The sequence below is a fragment of the Leguminivora glycinivorella genome, chromosome 8 (genome assembly GCF_023078275.1).
Source record: "Leguminivora glycinivorella isolate SPB_JAAS2020 chromosome 8, LegGlyc_1.1, whole genome shotgun sequence".
Lineage (NCBI taxonomy): Eukaryota > Metazoa > Arthropoda > Insecta > Lepidoptera > Tortricidae > Leguminivora > Leguminivora glycinivorella.
This window is the reverse complement of record NC_062978.1, coordinates 18617949-18636948: the sequence shown is the minus strand read 5'-3', so window position 1 is coordinate 18636948 and position 19000 is coordinate 18617949. Positions and strand designations below refer to the sequence as shown.

The 19000-nt window shown below is 39.6% G+C and overlaps 3 protein-coding genes across 3 annotated transcripts; 2 read left to right on the top strand and 1 right to left on the bottom strand.

Annotated features, from left to right (window-relative positions):
* The first annotated feature begins 4008 nt into the window (after positions 1-4008).
* LOC125229214 lies at positions 4009-4968 on the top strand. Its single transcript, XM_048134007.1, has 2 exons — positions 4009-4367; positions 4498-4968. Exons 1-2 carry the CDS (start codon positions 4149-4151, stop codon positions 4735-4737), a joined length of 459 nt encoding a protein of 152 aa, XP_047989964.1. The 5' UTR covers positions 4009-4148; the 3' UTR covers positions 4738-4968.
* A 147-nt stretch (positions 4969-5115) lies between these two features.
* On the top strand, positions 5116-12592 carry LOC125228768 (tyrosine-protein phosphatase non-receptor type 11). The gene is made up of 2 exons (XM_048133441.1): positions 5116-5383; positions 9237-12592. The coding sequence occupies exon 2, from the start codon at positions 9326-9328 to the stop codon at positions 11249-11251; it is 1926 nt and encodes a 641-aa protein (XP_047989398.1). The 5' UTR covers positions 5116-5383; positions 9237-9325; the 3' UTR covers positions 11252-12592.
* Positions 12593-14353: 1761 nt separating this feature from the next.
* On the bottom strand, positions 14354-19000 carry LOC125228743 (protein yippee-like 5). The gene is made up of 3 exons (XM_048133409.1): positions 18787-19000; positions 17485-17644; positions 14354-16998 (listed from the first exon to the last, which is right to left on the bottom strand). Exons 1-3 carry the CDS (start codon positions 18902-18904, stop codon positions 16914-16916), a joined length of 363 nt encoding a protein of 120 aa, XP_047989366.1. The 5' UTR covers positions 18905-19000; the 3' UTR covers positions 14354-16913.

Genomic DNA, 19000 nt, shown 5'->3' with positions numbered 1-19000 from the left:
TGCGACCGCGCATACACTACACCACACATAGATGGCGCCACAAAAAAATGTCTTGTAGCTTTCTATTATACTTGTAGATGGCGTTAAGTGTCACTTTGGACGTAGATTTAGGGCTCGAAAGTGACAGCAAATAATCGATGGCAACAAGGCTTTTTTTGTGGCGCCATCTATGTGTGGTGTAGTGTATGCGCGTTCTTAGGCGGTCGCATTTTAATGTATGGGATGGTATGATCTACTTATATTTAATCTATGGTTTAACTTAAAGTGAGATTAAGGAGCAAGGAAAATATACATTTCGGAAGAAAAATACTACGTGTGTTTTATTTCCCGTTCCCGTTATTTTTTTACTTTCGCACGATTATGTCAATGGCAATGCGTATACATATATGATACATATACTACAGAAGTACAGACAAGTTAAATCCACCGATCTATTTAGTTTAAAAAATGCTGGTCAGGCTAGTCTGATACCGCTCTATATTAGACATTACCGGGCCGTGGCAAGGTCGTTGCATCGGTGAGAGCGAGAAAGAAATATATTTTTATCTCTCTTATGGGTTATGGGATAACTCTGCTTGTGTTAGGGCTATAATAAAGTTTTTTTAAACAGTCCGCTCACAGACTGACGACTTGCTGACGACCGACAACGGAAATGATGGAATTTTGTAATGTGATGTGAATACGTTTTTAAAGTTTTCTAATATTTCGTAAAATGAAAAACGACTGCCGACCATCTGCCGACGTCGATCACGTTGCAATACGTGGATTGGATCTATTGGGTTGGCACAAAAGTAATGAGACACTTAGTTTACGTTTTATATTTTTTATTTCCTTTATTTATCTTTTCTCTTAGATTAGGCTATTTTATAATATGATTATAAAAGTAAAATACAAAACCACATACAAAACAATACAAAATATAAAAAACCTAACCTAGGGTGCCGCCAGCAGCGGGGCAGGGCCCAAGCTGCCGGTGGTTAGGGCTGCAGAGAGAGGAACCGTCGAACTATACGCGCCGTGTCCAAGATCACCGCCTTCTGCATCTGGCCCTTGATCCAGCCACCTAGCGAGAGTATCTTAAGATGTTGGTTGAGACTCTTCGCTATGAGACCGTTCGCTGAAACGACTATAGGGACAATGATCGTTGAATCTACATCCCACATGGCGGTTATCTCGTGAGCCAAGTCTAGGTACTTACTGGACTTGTCCTTCTCGGCTTTCACGAGATTCTCATCATGGGGGATGGTGATGTCAACGAGCACGGCCCGGCATTGCGGTCGATCTATTATCACAATGTCAGGCTTATTGGCTACAGTAGTCCTGTCAGTGATAATAGATCGATCCCAATAGAGCGTGGCACGACCATTTTCAAGAACTGGCGCAGGTAAGTACTTGTAGTACGGTACTTCGCGGTCCACAAGGCCGTATTGAAGAGCAAGCTGTTGGTGAATGATCCGGGCTACGAGATTATGTCTGTGCAAGTACTCACTGTTAGCAAGATGAGAACAACCGGAAATGATATGCCTGAGTGATTCTCCGGGACGGCGGCATGCCCGACAAATGTCGACCGTACCGTCCTTCAGGATACATTTCCGGTAGTTGTTCGTCATCATAACTTCGTCGGCAATTGCACAGGCAAAACCCTCGGTTTCTCCGAAGAGGTCCCCGAATCGTAACCAGTTCACCGATGCGAGCAGATCTACATCGGGTCCCGTGAGGGCCTTGTAGAACCGCCCGTGTAGCTGCTTGCTCTCCCATACCGCCCTGCGGTCCGCAGTACTTAGTACCACAGGTTTGCGCCAGTTCTCTTTCGCCAAGGAGAGCGGCGTGAGGTTTCCGTCCACTGCCACCACATCACGATGCATCCCACACTCGTTGTTAAGGAAGTAATTCCTGAGATTGTACACCTCACGGTTGTGGAGATTTTTGGCATTTAGGAAGCCTCGACCTCCGCACTTCCGTGGGATGTACAATCTCATAACAGACGAGCGCGGGTGTAACATACGGTGTGTGGTAAGCAGTGACCGGACCCTCCGATCCAGGGCGTCCAGCTCGGTCTGATAGTTTTTATTATTATTACAATACAAAAAGCTTAGTCGATGATGTAATCACCATTAGCATCTATGACTTCTTGCCAACGATCCGGCAAAGTTTGGATGCCTTTCGCCCAGAACTCTGATCGCTGTGCCTCGAAAAAGTTGTTCAACTCCATCATGGAAATCATTGAATTGTTTACCCCGCAAATGTCGTTTCAGGGCTCTAAACAAATGAAAGTCTGATGGTGCGAGGTCTGGAGAATAAGGTGGGTGGGGTATCGTCTCCCAGCCCAAGTTCTGCAGCTGTTGGCGAACGGTAGATGCGACATGAGGTCGAGCGTTATCATGTAGTAAAATTACAGTGGCTCGTCTTCGTCGTTTTTTCTTGATAGCAGAAGATAGTTCGGTGAGCTGTGTTGAATATTTGTTAGCGTTTACAGTTTCATTGTGTAATAGTTCATGAAACAGCATGCCTTGTGAGTCCCAGAAACAACAAAGCAAAACTTTTAAGCGGTTCTTTTGACTCAGCTTCGGTTGAGTTGGTGGCGTTTCTTCTCGAGGCAGCCAAAAAGCACGACGTGTATCGTTCTCATAATAATTCCATGATTCATCTCCCGTAACCAGATCAGTCAAAAACTCTTTACGTCGGGGTCGCAGCAAAAGTGATTGACAGATGGCGACACGGACTGCACGACTGGCGTCGGTAAGGATGTGCGGTACCCATCGAGCCAAAACTTTTCGATACCCAAGCTCACGCAGATGGTATTCCACAGCGTGGTGACTGCAGTTAAGTGCTTCCGCTAATTCACGAGTAGTAGCATCAGGATTCGACTGTAGTTCGCAGCATAAATCGTCATCATTGAATGCAGGTGGTCGCCCTGAGCGTGACTGACTTTCAAGGCTCCTGTCTCCTGATTTAAAACGGTCAAACCATCTGGACACCGTGGCATGGCTTGTACTTCCAGCGCCCAATGCAGTGTTGATATTGTCAGCCGCAGCCCGCGCACTGTGGCCTAACATGTACTCGTATAAGTAAAGTGTTCGAACTTGTCGCTCGTCCATTTTATTTCAATCTAACAAAACCAATCACGAGGGCGGCTTTATATACCCTCACATTAGAAGTACCTAGAATGTTCTACAACATACTAGAATATTATAGAAAACAATTAACTTAAGAAATTCAGTTCAGTTTTTAAAATTAAATGGCTTCAGTCCATTGGGACTATTTCGCCAGTGTCAAGGTGATATGAGCTAATATTAGTAATTTTTGTACGGTAAGTACGACATTGTACGGTGACTTCGCACTTGTAAATTGATAGCTAGATTTTACAAGAGCACGTGGACTACCGGCCGTTTACGACAAAAAGAGGCTAAACGCGTTTCGAGAACAATTATTCATCAGCTTTTCACTACACCATTAGTTTACTGCATAATACGCTATCAATATTACACTTTAAACAACATTAATGAGTAAAAGAAAAATAAATTATTCACGACACGAAACCGCTATGATGGCGTCCCAACCGGAAGTCTAACTTAAGAAAGGAAATGTATAGAGTTTTGTAGAGTGTGTCATTACTTTTGTGCCAACCCAATATTTGGCCCTGGTAATATAATATACCAACAGATGTAAAGGCCTGTTCAGACGAGAAAATTAATTCCAGCGAGAATATATTATAATCACTACGTTCAATCTAATCATCAGTAGTTACCAAACGACCGCACCGTACGGACGGCGACCTTCTGGAGTTTTTCCACGTGAGAGCGAGGATAAAATAACTCTTTCTCACTCCCACTTTATAAAGGCCAGTACAGTAAAACGTAGTGATTCAATGCTCTTTGGGCCAGTATGTGGAGACCTTTTGGTACGGTGCGGTGGTGTGTGAGTCGTGTTAGCACTATGCACTATAGATGAATTTTGAGTGAGTTGAGGCCTTAAAATCTATGGCATGTGTAGAAATGTTTTTTAAACAAATGATTCGTTCCAAATATAAAAAGCTTTGAATGACAGGATAGGAACAATTGACATAATAATAAAATACACAAATAATTCCTGATTTTCTAAGTTTTTAAAAGTGTACAATAAAAATAAAATTACACTCAAGTCACACAATGTCGTGTCCTGAAGGTGATCTAGCAATTCAAAATGAAGTTGATACTAAACAGGCTGGAGAAACTTGCCCTATTAAAACCAAGAAAGTGTCTCCCGAGGACTCTTCTGATGCTATTGAATTCAGCAGCAGCTCTTTTAAAAACCCCAAGACCTGGAAGAAATCTTTTGCCAATTTCTTTCGACACCAGATCCGTACATCGCGGTCACATTCCAGCGAAGTATGTTTGTATAAACCATTTACAGTATTTAATTATTATAATTAGTTTAGGTAGTGGGTAGTTCTAATGCTTTTAATACATTACGAAGTACCTACCTGTAACGTAATGTACTTACTTGTTTCTTTTGTAGGGTGATGGACCAACTGTTAACAAAGAGAAGTACGAAAATAAAGAAATAAGTCCAGAACTTAAATGGCAATCATTGGGAAAAGTGTTCCGTCGTCAAAGCCTTATTGAACCTTGGAATAAAGCGACTAATCAGCATGGCGGGGAAAGTTCTACTCATAATAAGCGTCTCGCCGTAAGAAAAGTGTTATCTAGTTATTTTGGAAAGTCTCAGTCCCCTAATTCCGGGTTGGATAATAAGTAAATGTTCCCGTTTCCAAATAAATTTTGCATCAACATTTGACCTACTTCGGTAATCCCTGATAACTTCAGTGCTACGATTAGCATAATAGAATACCATCGCTTTATTTTTATTTGAAATTGGCGCCTGATACGCCAAGTGACAGTAGTGAAAATTTTATATTAATTCGAAACGTTATTTCCACTTGAGTGAAATTAATTAATTTTAATTAATAAAATCAAATCTGAGTTAAAATAATGTTTTATTTTACAGTAAGCTAGATGTCTGACGTAGTATCTCTTATTAGTCTGTGTGTCTGACTAACTTCCTTCGTCTCATCTCTTCGCAATTAAAAAAAAAGTAAAGTGACAATAGATAGTGACATTTCCGTATTTTCCGTAGTCAAATGCAGGCTGGAATGAAATCCTATTTAGTTTTTCGATCACAAGATCGTAGTTTAACATTTTAGGGACACATATTGCATTATAGCTCTTTGTTGATTTCGTACACTTCATGTTTGTGAATGTCCATGTGCAACAGTGTACGGGTGTATCCGCCCTTGAAAACTGTGTTACAAAGGGTCTAAAGTCAGCATAGCAACAAGGTTTCGATTCATGAACCTCCTATTTGGCGTGGTGCTCAGTGTTTATTGCTCGAGTGCCTTCACGAGGTAAGTTTAGTGTAAACTATATAGTAGACGGCTCATCACCATTACGCGATATAATCTTGCCTTTATCCTTGTCAAAATAAGCGATACTATATTGTATACGCTTATTTATATTATATCCGCATCCTAAAATGAACTGTCTTTAACTTGAAGTTCCTGAAAAAAAACTTTATAATATCAATAGATGCAGATCAGATACTAATGTTCCCATTATATTCTGTAGAATAGAGTGAGTCTGAGTAGGGATTGTAGAAGCAGCAGGAATGCAAATCTAGATTTTTCTTTTTTCTATACAGGCTCCAAAGTAATGATAGTATATTTATAGACAAATAATTTATTTCCAAAACATTGTTACTCTGCCCAAAAAGGCCCGGGCTAGAAATTTTTTGTCATGATATGGTGTAATGTAACAATTCTGACTTTTGAATTGTCCAGCCTCGGATCTGGGACGAAATCATAAAAAAATACTCAATAGTTGGTGTTAAAAATACCTAATAATTTCCAGTATTAAATGTATTTTTTGCTACACCTCACTAAAATGTTTGCAAATAGTATAAATGAAGAAAAACTGCCCAAGACAAGATGACAGCAATATGTACTGTACACTCTTCTTGACCATTCTATTAGGAATATCTTTCCAATTGCCTCATAGAATAATGCCAGCTGTATTGTTGACTCGAGACAGGCAGATAGTCTCATCTCATGCTTCTCCAGTTGGTTTGAGTTATTCTCACTAGTTACCACCAAGTTGTTACTACACTATTTATAAATACTGTTTTCATCATTATTGAACAAACTTTTAGCGTACAACTGTGAAAACAAATCGCACTTTTTGCCACCACAGTTACCACTGTTAACAACTCGTAGTGGAAGTAACTCATCCGGAGCAATAACAAAACTCAGTAAAGGGCTCTCAATAAGAATGTATAGCTGGTGTTGTTTGGGTTGTTCGGGGGTACGGAATCTAAAAAATTCCGTGTAATGTAAAAATTAAAATTCTAATTTCAGAGGCACATGTATTGGTGTCTAAGAGTAAAGTTCTTGAGTATGAAAACAGACAGAAGAACAAAATAACCTTTCTTCCAGATTGTTGTAATTGAAGAGTGTCTTTTCAAAAAGGTTTATTATATTGCGACTCTACTTCTGATATAGACCTTAGGTGTATCTCATAAGACACACTGTCAAACGAGTGCTGAAATAAAAAGTAAGTCCTTTTGAAAAGACACTCCTCAATTTTTCTTTTGGTTCTTTATGGCTGACGGTCATGACCACATGAGGTCATTATTTTATGCACCAGAGCTCTCCATTCCGCACTGTTGTAATAAACCAACATAAATTAAGGGCATTCCCTGCCTCAATGACCTTCGATTTGAATCCAATGATATTATGATAGTTTCTAAAGCTTATCATATTAACAGCATCATCTTTAAACATAACCTAACCACAAAATTAAAATTTTGAAAAAACCCCCGACCGCGACATAGTGGACCGATTTTCATGAAACATGTCTAAGAACACTCCCGAATAACTTAGCTTTCAGACAAAAAAAACTAAATCTAAATCGGTTCATCCGTTCGGAAGCTACGATGCCACAGACAGACACACACACACAGACAGACAAACAGACAGACAGACAGACAGACAGACAGACAGACGGACAGACAGACAGACAGACAGACAGACACGTCAAACTTATAACACCCCTTCGTTTTTGCGTCGGGGGTTAAAAATAACATCTCATAATTACTTCATAGATAATTGATTCTGTGATATTTGGCATCAATTTTGAACAATTTTGGGTCAAAAACTGGTTTTTTAGGGTTCCGTAGTCAACTAGGAACCCTTATAGTTTTGCCATGTCTGTCTGTCCGTCCGTCCGCGGATAATCTCAGTAACCGTTAGCACTAGAAAGCTGAAATTTGGTACCAATATTTATATCAATTACGCCAACAAAGTGCAAAAATAAAAAATGGAAAAAAATGTTTTATTAGGGTACCCCCCCTACATGTAAAGTGGGGGCTGATATTTTTTTTCGTTCCAACCCCAACGTGTGATATATTGTTGGATAGGTATTTAAAAATGATATATGAATATGGGTTTACTAAGACCGTTTTTTGATAATATTAATATTTTCGGAAATAATCGCTCCTAAAGGAAAAAAAAAAGTGCGTCCCCCCCCTCTAACTTTTGAACCATATGTTTAAAAAATATGAAAAAAATTACAAATGTAGAACTTTATAAATACTTTCAAGGAAAATTTATTTGAACTTGATAGGTTCAGTAGTTTTTGAGAAAAATACGGAAAACTACGGAACCCTACACTGAGCGTGGCCCGACACGCTCTTGGCCGGTTTTTGGTCATAACTTTTGTTTTAATTAGTTTAAAATTGAAATCTCTCTTGAAATTGAAAAGCCAAAGGTAAATCCAAATATGCCGATTTCATGTATTAACACCCTTCACTAAAATCAAATTTCGATAGTGACTTTTTAGACCATGTTTAAAAAATTCATAACAAAAAATTGTATTTTTTTTTTTTTTCAAAATTTGGCTCTTTCGAATAGAGATAAAAGATTGAAGAACCGATGGCTGTTGGTCTTATAATTCTATTTGTAGTGCAAACTTAGGAAATTTCAACTCAAAACTTGTCAAAAAAATCGATGAAAACCGTGTGGAGCCCCTTAAGCTAATAATTTATAATTCTCTATTAGTCGTTGCGCGTTGCATGTTGGTTGCATGTAATGTAGATTTGTCGTTAGCAGTAGGTACTGTAGGCACCCAGTTGTTGCACTTAGGTACTTGCGGTTAAGGAAAAACGTGTAGATAATCATCTGACGTCTTTAATACCACACTTATTGACTCTTTTTTGAATAGTAGCTACTGTGTCGTATCTCGTATCAGTCAAGCATTTAATTTATTTTCTCAGGAATATCTACTGGGGTGTGTTTATACATACATACATATAATCAATCGGATCACGCCTGTATCCCATAAAGGGGTAGGCAGAGCACATGAACTACTAAGTTTCAGTGCCACTCTTGGAAAAAAGGGGTTGTAAGAAATCCAAATTGTGACATTGCAGCACCATTGCAGTGACAGGTTGCCAGCCTCTCGCCTACGCCCCAATTTAACCCATATCCCACAGTCGCCTTCTACGACACCTACGGGAAGAAAGGGGGTGGTGAAATTCTTAATCCGTCACCACACGGGGTCACATTGCATTGCATTGGGGTTGGTGGGCGGTGTGTTTATTCGCTTGCAAAACATTACCTACGGGGAGAACATGTTGGTCATAATGAGTCACTTTAATATATGGCACCAACCCCTAAATCAGATCAAGTCAGTCAGTCAGTTAAAAATGTTAAAATACATGAATAAGACGCATTTAGGTACCCCGGAGTACCCCCGTATATCCACTTATCTACCCATATTGACCTTAACCATTTTTTTTTCGATTTCGGGGTTGGTGGTGGTTTCGAGGTAGTAAATGTTGATCAATATGTCCAGCGTGACCTACATGTAAATTATTACTGGTGACTAAATATACCTACATTTAATACATTTTATAAATACTTTTTTTTACCCAACTACTAGAGTTGAAATTATGCTAAGAGCCGATTACTCTACAATCTCAGTAGTAATTACATTGTATTGTTTCACTGGTGAACATTATGTTAGTAGAATTCTATGAATAGCATTCTCAATTATCATGTCTTGTAACTGACGATTTTAGTGATTGATCGTGTAAATAGTGGCAATTACCTAGCTTTCTAAACTTGATATTTACGTATCATAACTCTCATAGTTATGCAAGAGTAAAAATTTTAATAACATATATTGTCTTTTTTTCTATTTCAGATGATTGTTGAGAATCTATGGCGTTTGAAGGGGCAAAAGGAGTCACTAATCTGATATCATAGAGTAAGTAGTGACGCTACCAGTATAGGATGATCACTCGGCGGTGGTTCCACCCGTCGTTGACGGGCGTGGACGCAGAGCGGCTGCTCATGGACTGCGGCCGCGACGGGTTCTTCCTCGCGCGGCCCAGCATGAGCAACCAGGGTGACTTCACGCTGTCCGTGCGCCGCGGCAACGAAGTCACGCACATCAAGATCCAGAACAACGGGGAGTTCCTCGACTTGTACGGTGGTGAGAAGTTCGCCACCCTTTCCGAGCTCGTCCAGTATTACATGGAGAATCAGGGCCAACTGCGCGAGAAAAACGGCAACGTCATCCGATTAAAAACTCCCCTTAACTGCGCCGATCCTACTACTGAGCGCTGGTACCACGGTCAGCTCACCGCTAAAGAGGCTGAGAGGATGATGCTCGAAAACGGGAAGAACGGCTCCTTCTTAGTACGTGAGTCCCAGCGCCAGCCTGGGGACTTTGTCCTTTCCGTGAGGACCCACGACCGGGTCACGCACGTCATAATTCGCCGTCAGGACAAAAAGTACGACGTCGGCGGCGGCCAACAGTTTCCCGACCTTGTCAGCCTCGTCGAGCACTACCGCAGCTTCCCCATGGTCGAGACCACCGGCGAGGTGCTGCGCCTCATGCAACCCTTTAACGCCACTCGTATCCAGGTCCGTCACTTCCAAACACGCGTCAAACAGCTGCAGAAAGAGAACGAGGGGCCCATAGAGAGCATGGCTTACAAGCAGGGCTTCTGGGAGGAGTTCGAGACGCTGCAGATGATGGAGAACCTGCAGCTGTTCGACCGCATGGAGGGTTCCAAACCGGAAAATATCAGAAAAAACCGGTACAAGAATATCATCCCATTCGATCACACTCGTGTAGTGCTTCGGGACATACCGCCCGACGCGCCCGCCGGCGCCGACTACATCAACGCCAACTACATCCGCTGCGACAGCACCGAGCCCGGGGCCGACCACGACTGTAACGGCTCCAACGAGAATGGATGCTCCCAGCTTCGAGGTGGCACGCCTACCAAGGGCAAAGAAAAATCCTCCCCGAATCACACAGTCGTCACAGAAGAAAAGTCATTGGGCTCCAAAGAAAGTCTAAAATCTTATGGCAACGGCACTCAAAAGTCGCTTCCTCCTTTTGAACCCAGCGTCCTCCCTTCGAACCCCAACTACGTCAACACGACGATACCGAAAGCTGCGGTGGAGGCAGAGAATGGTGTCGCCGAGCACGTTTACAATAAAACATACATCGCAACACAGGGCTGCCTGCCCACCACCATCTACCAGTTCTGGTCAATGATCTGGCAGGAAGACGTCCGCGTCATCATAATGACAACGAAAGAGATCGAACGCGGCAAGGTTAAATGCGAGAGGTACTGGCCACACTTGAACAAGACAGATTCTATAATGAAGTTCACGATCGTGAACGAATTTGAGTCGTCGACGCAGGACTACACACTGCGGCGATTCCTGGTGACAAAGAGCGACGAGCCGGGCGTCAAGAGACAGATCTTCCACTTTCACTTCACGGCGTGGCCCGACCACGGCGTGCCCTCGGAGCCCGGCCGAGTGCTCAACATCCTGCTGGACGTCAACTACCGCCTGCAGCAGATCATGACGAGCGCCGCGCCGCCGGCCGCCGCCGTCGTTTGCGTGCACTGCTCGGCGGGCATAGGCCGCACGGGCACCTTCATCGTTATCGACATGATCCTCGACCAGATCCGAAAAGAGGGCTTCGACTGCGAGATCGACGTCCACCGCACCGTGCAAATGGTGCGCGACCAGCGCTCTGGAATGGTGCAAAACGAGGCTCAATATAAGTTCATTTACATGGCGGTGCTAGAGTTCATCGAAACGGTGAAGCAGCGCGTCGGGCTAGGTTCTGCGGACTCGAAGGCGCGCAGTCACTCGAAGGAGATCGTGGAGAGATTCGGCTCGTGGAAATAACGCTGTCTTGTCGGGTGACTACCAATGGCCCGCCGCCACTAACATTCGTAGCCAGACCCGATCTCTCACGGCTTATCTCATGGGGTGCTCTATTTTTGGTGCAACAAGCTAAGGAATCTGGTTCTATGCAATGACTGTGCGGCTAAACTGCGGTCATCCTCACTTGCTTTACATGCAACGAAATTCGAAACAGGCAATGCAATTTATTCAGTGTACAATACTTTTTATTTTTTCATTTGAACGTATTAAGTAACAAATAGATTTCTAAGACATCTCATAGTCTGTGTTTGAATTTATTCGAGCAACAGTAGAAATCGATAAAACGGGAACATTTCGAGAGTTGTATAGTAATATTGTTATCACCGAACGTTAGGATGTCCCAACATTTGCAAGATTTGAATTTATTGTCTAAAGTTACAATACAAGGAAATAATTGTAGTAAGGGAAAAAAGCGCGTTTTCTATTAAATTCTAATCTTGCGTTTCTCCTGGGGCATTCTATATATTCATAGAATTATTAAGTTAATGCAAGTGTAATCCAACAACAACAGCCTGTTGGAAATCCCTGAAATTTGTTAATGGTATTTTGTTCAGTACCATTGTTCCGAGTAATGAGTCATATTTCCTAAGATTTTATGAGACTCGGCTAGCGGTCTCAGTTATCGATTTTTCCATAGTTTTTTAAACGTTTAACTTTATAGATAATTTAATTTGGTTATAAATACGTTTTACGAAATCGTAACAGAACAGAAGTATATGGAAAGTAAATATTGAGGAGTTCATGGTTTTTAGTAGTCTGGAACTATTACATATTATAATTACGCATATTATGCGTAGGTATATTGTATAACTGATAATGTTTTGAACAAGTATGTTTTATACTCGTAATACATAAGGCCGAGCGCGGCTTCAACGTGATCTCGAATTGGATTTTGGATTTAACCGATTTGTTTAAAAATGTTCTTCCAGCTTATGTGTGTAAATTATTTGGCAGTCCAGTCAGTGGAGCCTCGTTTATTCTGAGAGCTTAGGCCCTCGTGGCCTTGCGACTCAGCCACTCCACATTTGTTATGTAGATAGAGCTGCCCAGTGGAAGGTGTTGCTTATGTTTAGAAATTAAATTGCTTGATTTACGTATACCTACATCAAAGAGAATGGATATAGAGGAATTTTGCCCAAGTCAAATTAGCAGCAGTCAAGTTGCATTGACTGCCATCTCTTGATATAGGGTTAAAACACGTAGAACCTCAGTTTTAACAATTTGACCCATATCCTTTACCTGATTTGTTAAAAAATTATATTAGAGCCATGTAAACGAACATAAAGGCCAAACTCTTTTATGACGAAAAAAAAAATCGGAACCATAAAAAATATTTTATGGTTCCGATTTTTTTTTCGTAGGCTTTATTTATCTTATACGGAGTTATATTATCTTTGCCTACATTGAACGTTTATTTTGCAACACTGCTGCACAGATTTGTATTTCTGTTTCCAATAAGAAGTATCGACGCAACAAAATCCGCCACTTTGATAATTATATTGTATTTTCCTTTAGTGTTATTGTAAGTTTTTGATTTATAATTATTTTCGTAAAGAAAGATGAGGTGCTTATATTGTGAAATTCTGCCCATCTAATATGATAAGAGGGTGCGATATTTATTATGAACATTATTTTTCGTTACATATTATAAGTATTAGGTATAGTCGCGGCGTCGGAAGAAGTTTGCAAACTTTTAGTACTTTGTCGCATTAAAGACAGCATGAACATGTAAAATCGAATAATGACAAGGCACTAAAAAGCCACTTCTAGAGTTTATGCAGTCGCATCTCATTGAGACGGGCATAATAAAAACTGATTGTTAGCTAGGGCAGGTGGGCCTTATATATCTAATTTCTCAGTAAACTGAGTCACTGTGTCCGCGTATTAAATTATTTATGCTTAACATTTGAAAAGAGGGTGTGTCATTTGTGCATACTGAAGGCCCGCACGTATTGAAAAATAAGAACCCCTAGACCTACTAAGAGCTGTAAATAACAGTAACGTTAAGCAGCCATATACTTTAGTACGTCACTGCTTGGACGGCCCGCGCTATATTAATTACGTTGTTGGCATTTTATTTATACCGTATTCCAATTTTAAAAGCGAAGCTTAACTCCTGTAAACAAAACAGAGAAAATTTTTATGTTATCTGCTAAAGATATATGTTGTGTTATATGATGTAATAAATAATAAAATGTGATATTGTATTGTGTTTTTTTTTTATTGTGCTTTGACACATATCCAAGGGATCATCCACATATTACGTCACACCAAATTTCAGGTTTTTGGACCCCTCCCCCCCCCTATGTCACGCTTTTTTGTATCCCTTTAACAGGGCTTGCCACATTTAGTATGACCCCCCCCTCCCCCTTACACTGTGACGTAATATATGGATGACGCCCAACCCATATATCCTTTAGCTGATGTGTTCATGGGTGAATCAACTTTTTCTTGTTTGTTATTGCCATATTGGTTTTATGCAAAATTATGGTACTTAAACTATGCAAACCTGCAATCCTGCATGTAGAGTAGTGGCAAATTAAATAAAGGGGTTGGTGGCACCAGAAAACTGCATGTTTGCATAGTTTAAATAGCATTATTTTGCATATAATCAGGGTGACCCAGGGGACCGTAACCATAGCAATAACAAACAAGAAAAAGTTGATTCACTCTCATATTGTTAGCGCTACCAAAGAGGATCGAGTATTATAGAGAGTTACTGTCAAAGTAAAATGTGTAATCACAGTGCATAGACAGCCATCTCTCGACACAAGCTTAAAACTTTTGAACCTCGGTTTTGACAATTTGGCCCATATTCTTAGCTTGATATGTGTTAACCGTCGGCGCCGCGTATGTGTTAAAATGTCAAATATTAATATTAGCGCCATCTAGCCGAGCGTCCCCATAAGGTGTAATGCCATCTAGGTCACCGTACCTTTTTCTGTACGGTTTTTTCTTAGACTTTATCTGTCTATACGGAGTTACATATGTCTTTGGCTCTACTAAACGGACTAAACCGAGCATTTGCTTTTACGGACTTACATTGTAAATAACACACTTGTATCCTGTTTGAAACCGTTTCTATAATTCTCTATTTAGTAACATAATAACGAGAAACGTATAGCAAAAAAAAAACATGAACTAGTTTGAAAAGTTGTCTAGAAGTAGATACTAAAGTTAACAGATTCACTGCCAGCGCGGAACTACGCGCTACGAACGTAGTCGATAAGGGTGGTCAACTGGTCACATCTATCAGCATCGAGCCGCATTTTGTGTGAGAAATCGCTCGTTAGTATAAAAACGCTTACGCATCGGGAAGCTGAAAGCATGCGTACGCATGTTCATCATACTAACGAGCGATTTTTCATACACTAAATGCGGCTCGATGCTAATAGATGTGACTTCACCCTAACCCACCTAGAAGGTTGTAGGCAGGCAACGTGTTAACGATAGTACCTACACCATAAAATGCTTCATCAGAAAGTATGTAGGTAGTTTTATGGGGTTAAACGGCATTGCCTGGCAAAATAGAGTAGAAATTTAAGTATTTTTTTTATCATTGCAACACTGTTCTCAACTTCTCATACAAAAGTGACGCAATAATTGCCACATGCAAAACGGTTTACATAGACGGTGGCGCCCCTATTAATTTCTACTCTATTTTGACAGGCGGTAGAAATGCCAGACACCTATTATTTGCCTTAATTACATGCCTCTTAATTAATATTACAGAATAATTACAAAATGTGTAGATACATATTTCGATCTGTAGATATTCTTACATAACTCTTAATTTCTAACTTAATAAAAAAACCACAACATTTATAATAAAGGTCGAAAGGGGTAAATGTCACCATGGGATTATTATAGGAGAAGGTAAATACTTGTTATTTTTAAGAAAATTCCCGTATCGTGTCGTAAAGTGATGAATGCTAGATTTACTGGGAGAGTAAAACGTAAAATTCAGCGCGCTCCGATCTAGTTGAGAAATAACGGATCTCCATAATTATCCCATAGACCATTTACCCCAGTTGACCTTTCATAAGCCTCCCATTCATATTCCTGCACTGCACTGCATTCCAGTTTGCTATCCACCTATGCAGGATTGTGTAGGTTATTAAGCACTGCACGGCGGAAACCCCGAAGGATCCCTTGGAAGCAAGCCCACCGCTTGCAGTCCATTGCACAAGGTTGTCATTGGCGTCCTGCGGCTACAAGTAGAGCTTGGCAAAAAAGAGTAGAATTTGAACTATTTTTTTTATTATAGCAACACTTTTCTAATACAGAAGTGTCAAAATAGTTGCCACATGCGAAGCGATTTACATAGATGGTGGCGCCCCTATTATTTTCTACTCTTTTTTTTTTCCAGGCTAGTCGCGATAGTTTTATGCTTAAAAGCAGTGTACGAGCTATGGCCTGCGAGACTAACTGCAATGCAGTACGCAGGAATGTAAATAGTAAGCTTTCTTAGTCCAAGTCTTATCTACATTGCCTACTTTTTTTTTCAAATAGGCTCTGAAGTAAAATATAGGCTCAGGCTATCATAAATTTAACATCGCCAAATTAACTATAATATCTATATTATCATTATCACAAAATAAACCATTGTCAGTTGGATAAAACGGAAGTACCTAATCGTAATGTAACTTATGTGAAATGAAAACTGGTGAAGTCGAGTGCCACAGAGAACTCACTCATATTGATTGATTCAAGATGATTGAAATGAATTAAATAAGATCAATATGAAGATTGAAGGTACAGTCAACCAATTAGAATCCTAGGCCACTCTGTGTCAAACCCTGTCGCATTGACACCGTGCTTTATTTGCTATAGAAGTCAGTTTGACTTTTACTGTGAAACGGTTCTACAGTCGCCAAGGATTCCGATTGGTTGACTGTACTATGGTATAACCAGTGTCATCGGTAAAAATATTAGTGTTACTCACTAATAAGTACATTTTTTTAATCCACAGACAAATCTAGAACTGAACCGCCGTAGCCGGCGAGTTTCGAAGACATAGGATTTAAAATAAATACTTATGTGTAAAGTAAAGCCAACGAAACGAGATAACAATATAGGCAAACAAGCTGTTCTATACTGAATTTATTGGTACAGCCTGCAATTAGTATCACTTTCCTTCTTCTATGGGACAATCTGGACATTGAGGTAGCCATACCTAATGTTATCTGTTGGTTGACAAAGGCAGTGGTTGCTACACCGAATGTTTGTTTACATTCTTTTGGTGTGATTCATAGTTTGTCTAATCTAACAAACCGTTAAGAATTATCCCTCCGTATTTTGTGATGTGTTTGTTACAAAAATTAAGACAAAAATTAAGGGTTTTATCTTGTTACGTTGGCGTTACTTTAGATATAAAACTTAATGAGACTTCTCCAAGCATACACATGTTCGACAAGCAATTCTAAATCAAGGATTTTGCACATATTTGCTTTAAAAAACTTACAGCTTCTGACTTGCTAGGATTAAACATTGACTATATCCCTGCTACCAAAAGAGGGAGAAGCCATACTTAACAAAAAAAACCTGTGATGGTTTTGTGTTGCTTGCTTGTCCAACAAGTACATACAAGGGAATGTAGTATAAAATATATAAAATTATAAATCTAATCGTCGTTAACTTGTATTTCCTCTATGCCGTCGCTTTCCGTGACCAGCGCTCGTTCCAGGATAACGCGACCTTCCTTGTATCTGGCACAATAAAAACACATTAATTACAAAAACTAACAGCATTGACTGAACTATTTCTACTGTAAGTGAAGGTATCCAAACTACAGGACCTTTTTTTAACAGTTTTTTACCCCCCTTCCACCAAATGAATGTGCCGAGACAATATTTCGATCACGCGTTGTATTCCCCCTCTTTCCTTAAAGGATCACATGTAGTTTAAAGTTGTGAGCCAACTACTAAGTTTTTGTATACTGGCCTCATAAGGCAATTGGCGGTATCCCAAATAAAATTTTAATGCAAACATATACCTTAAGTTTTCTAAATGACAGTTCCATTTTCAAATGCATTTCATTTTGAGATACCGCTAATTGCTTTATCGGGGCAGTATATTAGCTATCTAAAAATATTATAGAAATTATTTGATGTCAATTTGATGTAAGTACATACAAGACAACCAATAATAAATTGTTTTCAACAAGCATTGTCATGCAGTTAATAATGTGTCACCTTTGGTTCTCCTCAGTAGCAAACTCGTAAACCCAGCCAAGCTTGGTGGAACAATTCTTGCAGGAGACATCCCGCACCATGTGACGACCAGTCAGCATCACTCGGTCCTGCACTCCTGAGTATACCAGGTTCACCACTTTATGGAAGAGGAAAGCACGACCTGGAATTCATTGAGTATTTTCATTTATTTATGTATTTCATATATAACACTCAAAAGTAAAACTTGACATGGACATTGACAACTTGGTTAAAGTAGCAGGGATCAACTGGATATGGGTAGCCCAAGAACACATCAAATGGAGCCAGCTGGAAGAGGCCTGGTGTTACATAACATAAATGTTAGATTAGAAATAAGTTATTTTTTACCAGAAATAAAAGGCTTTTTTATTTTATTTTAGGACATTCTTAAACAAATTTACTCACAGAAAGAAATATCTAAATCTAAATAACGAACATAATTAATTTTCTACCTACATAATTAATTACAATCTGTAATCCCTACACCTTTCTGTCAAATCTGAATATGAGTTATGCAATCTAAAGTGATTGTGTTAGACAATCTTTGTGGTAAAACAGAAGCTCACTAAAATAAGATATTACACTTATTACATACCAGACTGAAATTTACTAAATATATCTACTAAAGATATTATAACAATATTTTACTGGAAAGTAGGTCAACCACAATGTTAGCCAAAAGCTTGCTATAATTAAGTTTTAATTCATATTAGGGAAAATTTATATTTATGTTAAGGAAAATGATTAAATTGATTACCACAGTTATTTGTCTGGAAGCCCAAGAGGGGATTTATGTAACAGCACCAGATTCATATATAACTGGAAATCTTGTAAACCCGTGAAGACTAATTAATTAAACTCATGAAGGAAAACTTACCACAACCACTTTTAGCTGTCACTTAAGCCATTGGTAGATGAAAATATCAAGAAATTGTTAAGCAGATGGAGGTTTTAGTATTTTTTATCCAAATTAATGCTACAATAAAATTGCTATGTGTTCTTAATTGTAACGTAATATTAAAGGTGATTAAAGTTTATAAATAAATAGGAAATAAAGTGTAATTGTTCTGATGCTGGTTAGAGTGCAGAAAGAGTACCTATCAACATTTTTTTTAGATGAGATATTCTTGATTCCTGCGTCGAAAAACAATTCATAAACAAACCGAATATTAGAAGTGTTTGGTGGAAATCAACCAATGATCATCTCAATGATACTCTAGTCTAATATACGCAATACTTAATAAACAATGACCTTACCAAAAATACCACGAATGAAAAATGTACCTGTGGCTCCAGTGAATCTCGTACTGATTAGTTCTGAACGATTTGTCAGGTTTACATCACACGCTGCACATGAAAACAGGCGAGTGCCTCCAATATGGTCCAGGAATATCTTGCCCATCTTCAAGTGTATACTTTTTTTCTTTGTTTTCAAAACAGACCTATCAAAACAAGTATGGCTGCCTGCTACGTAATCGATGGAATGTCAAACTGTAGG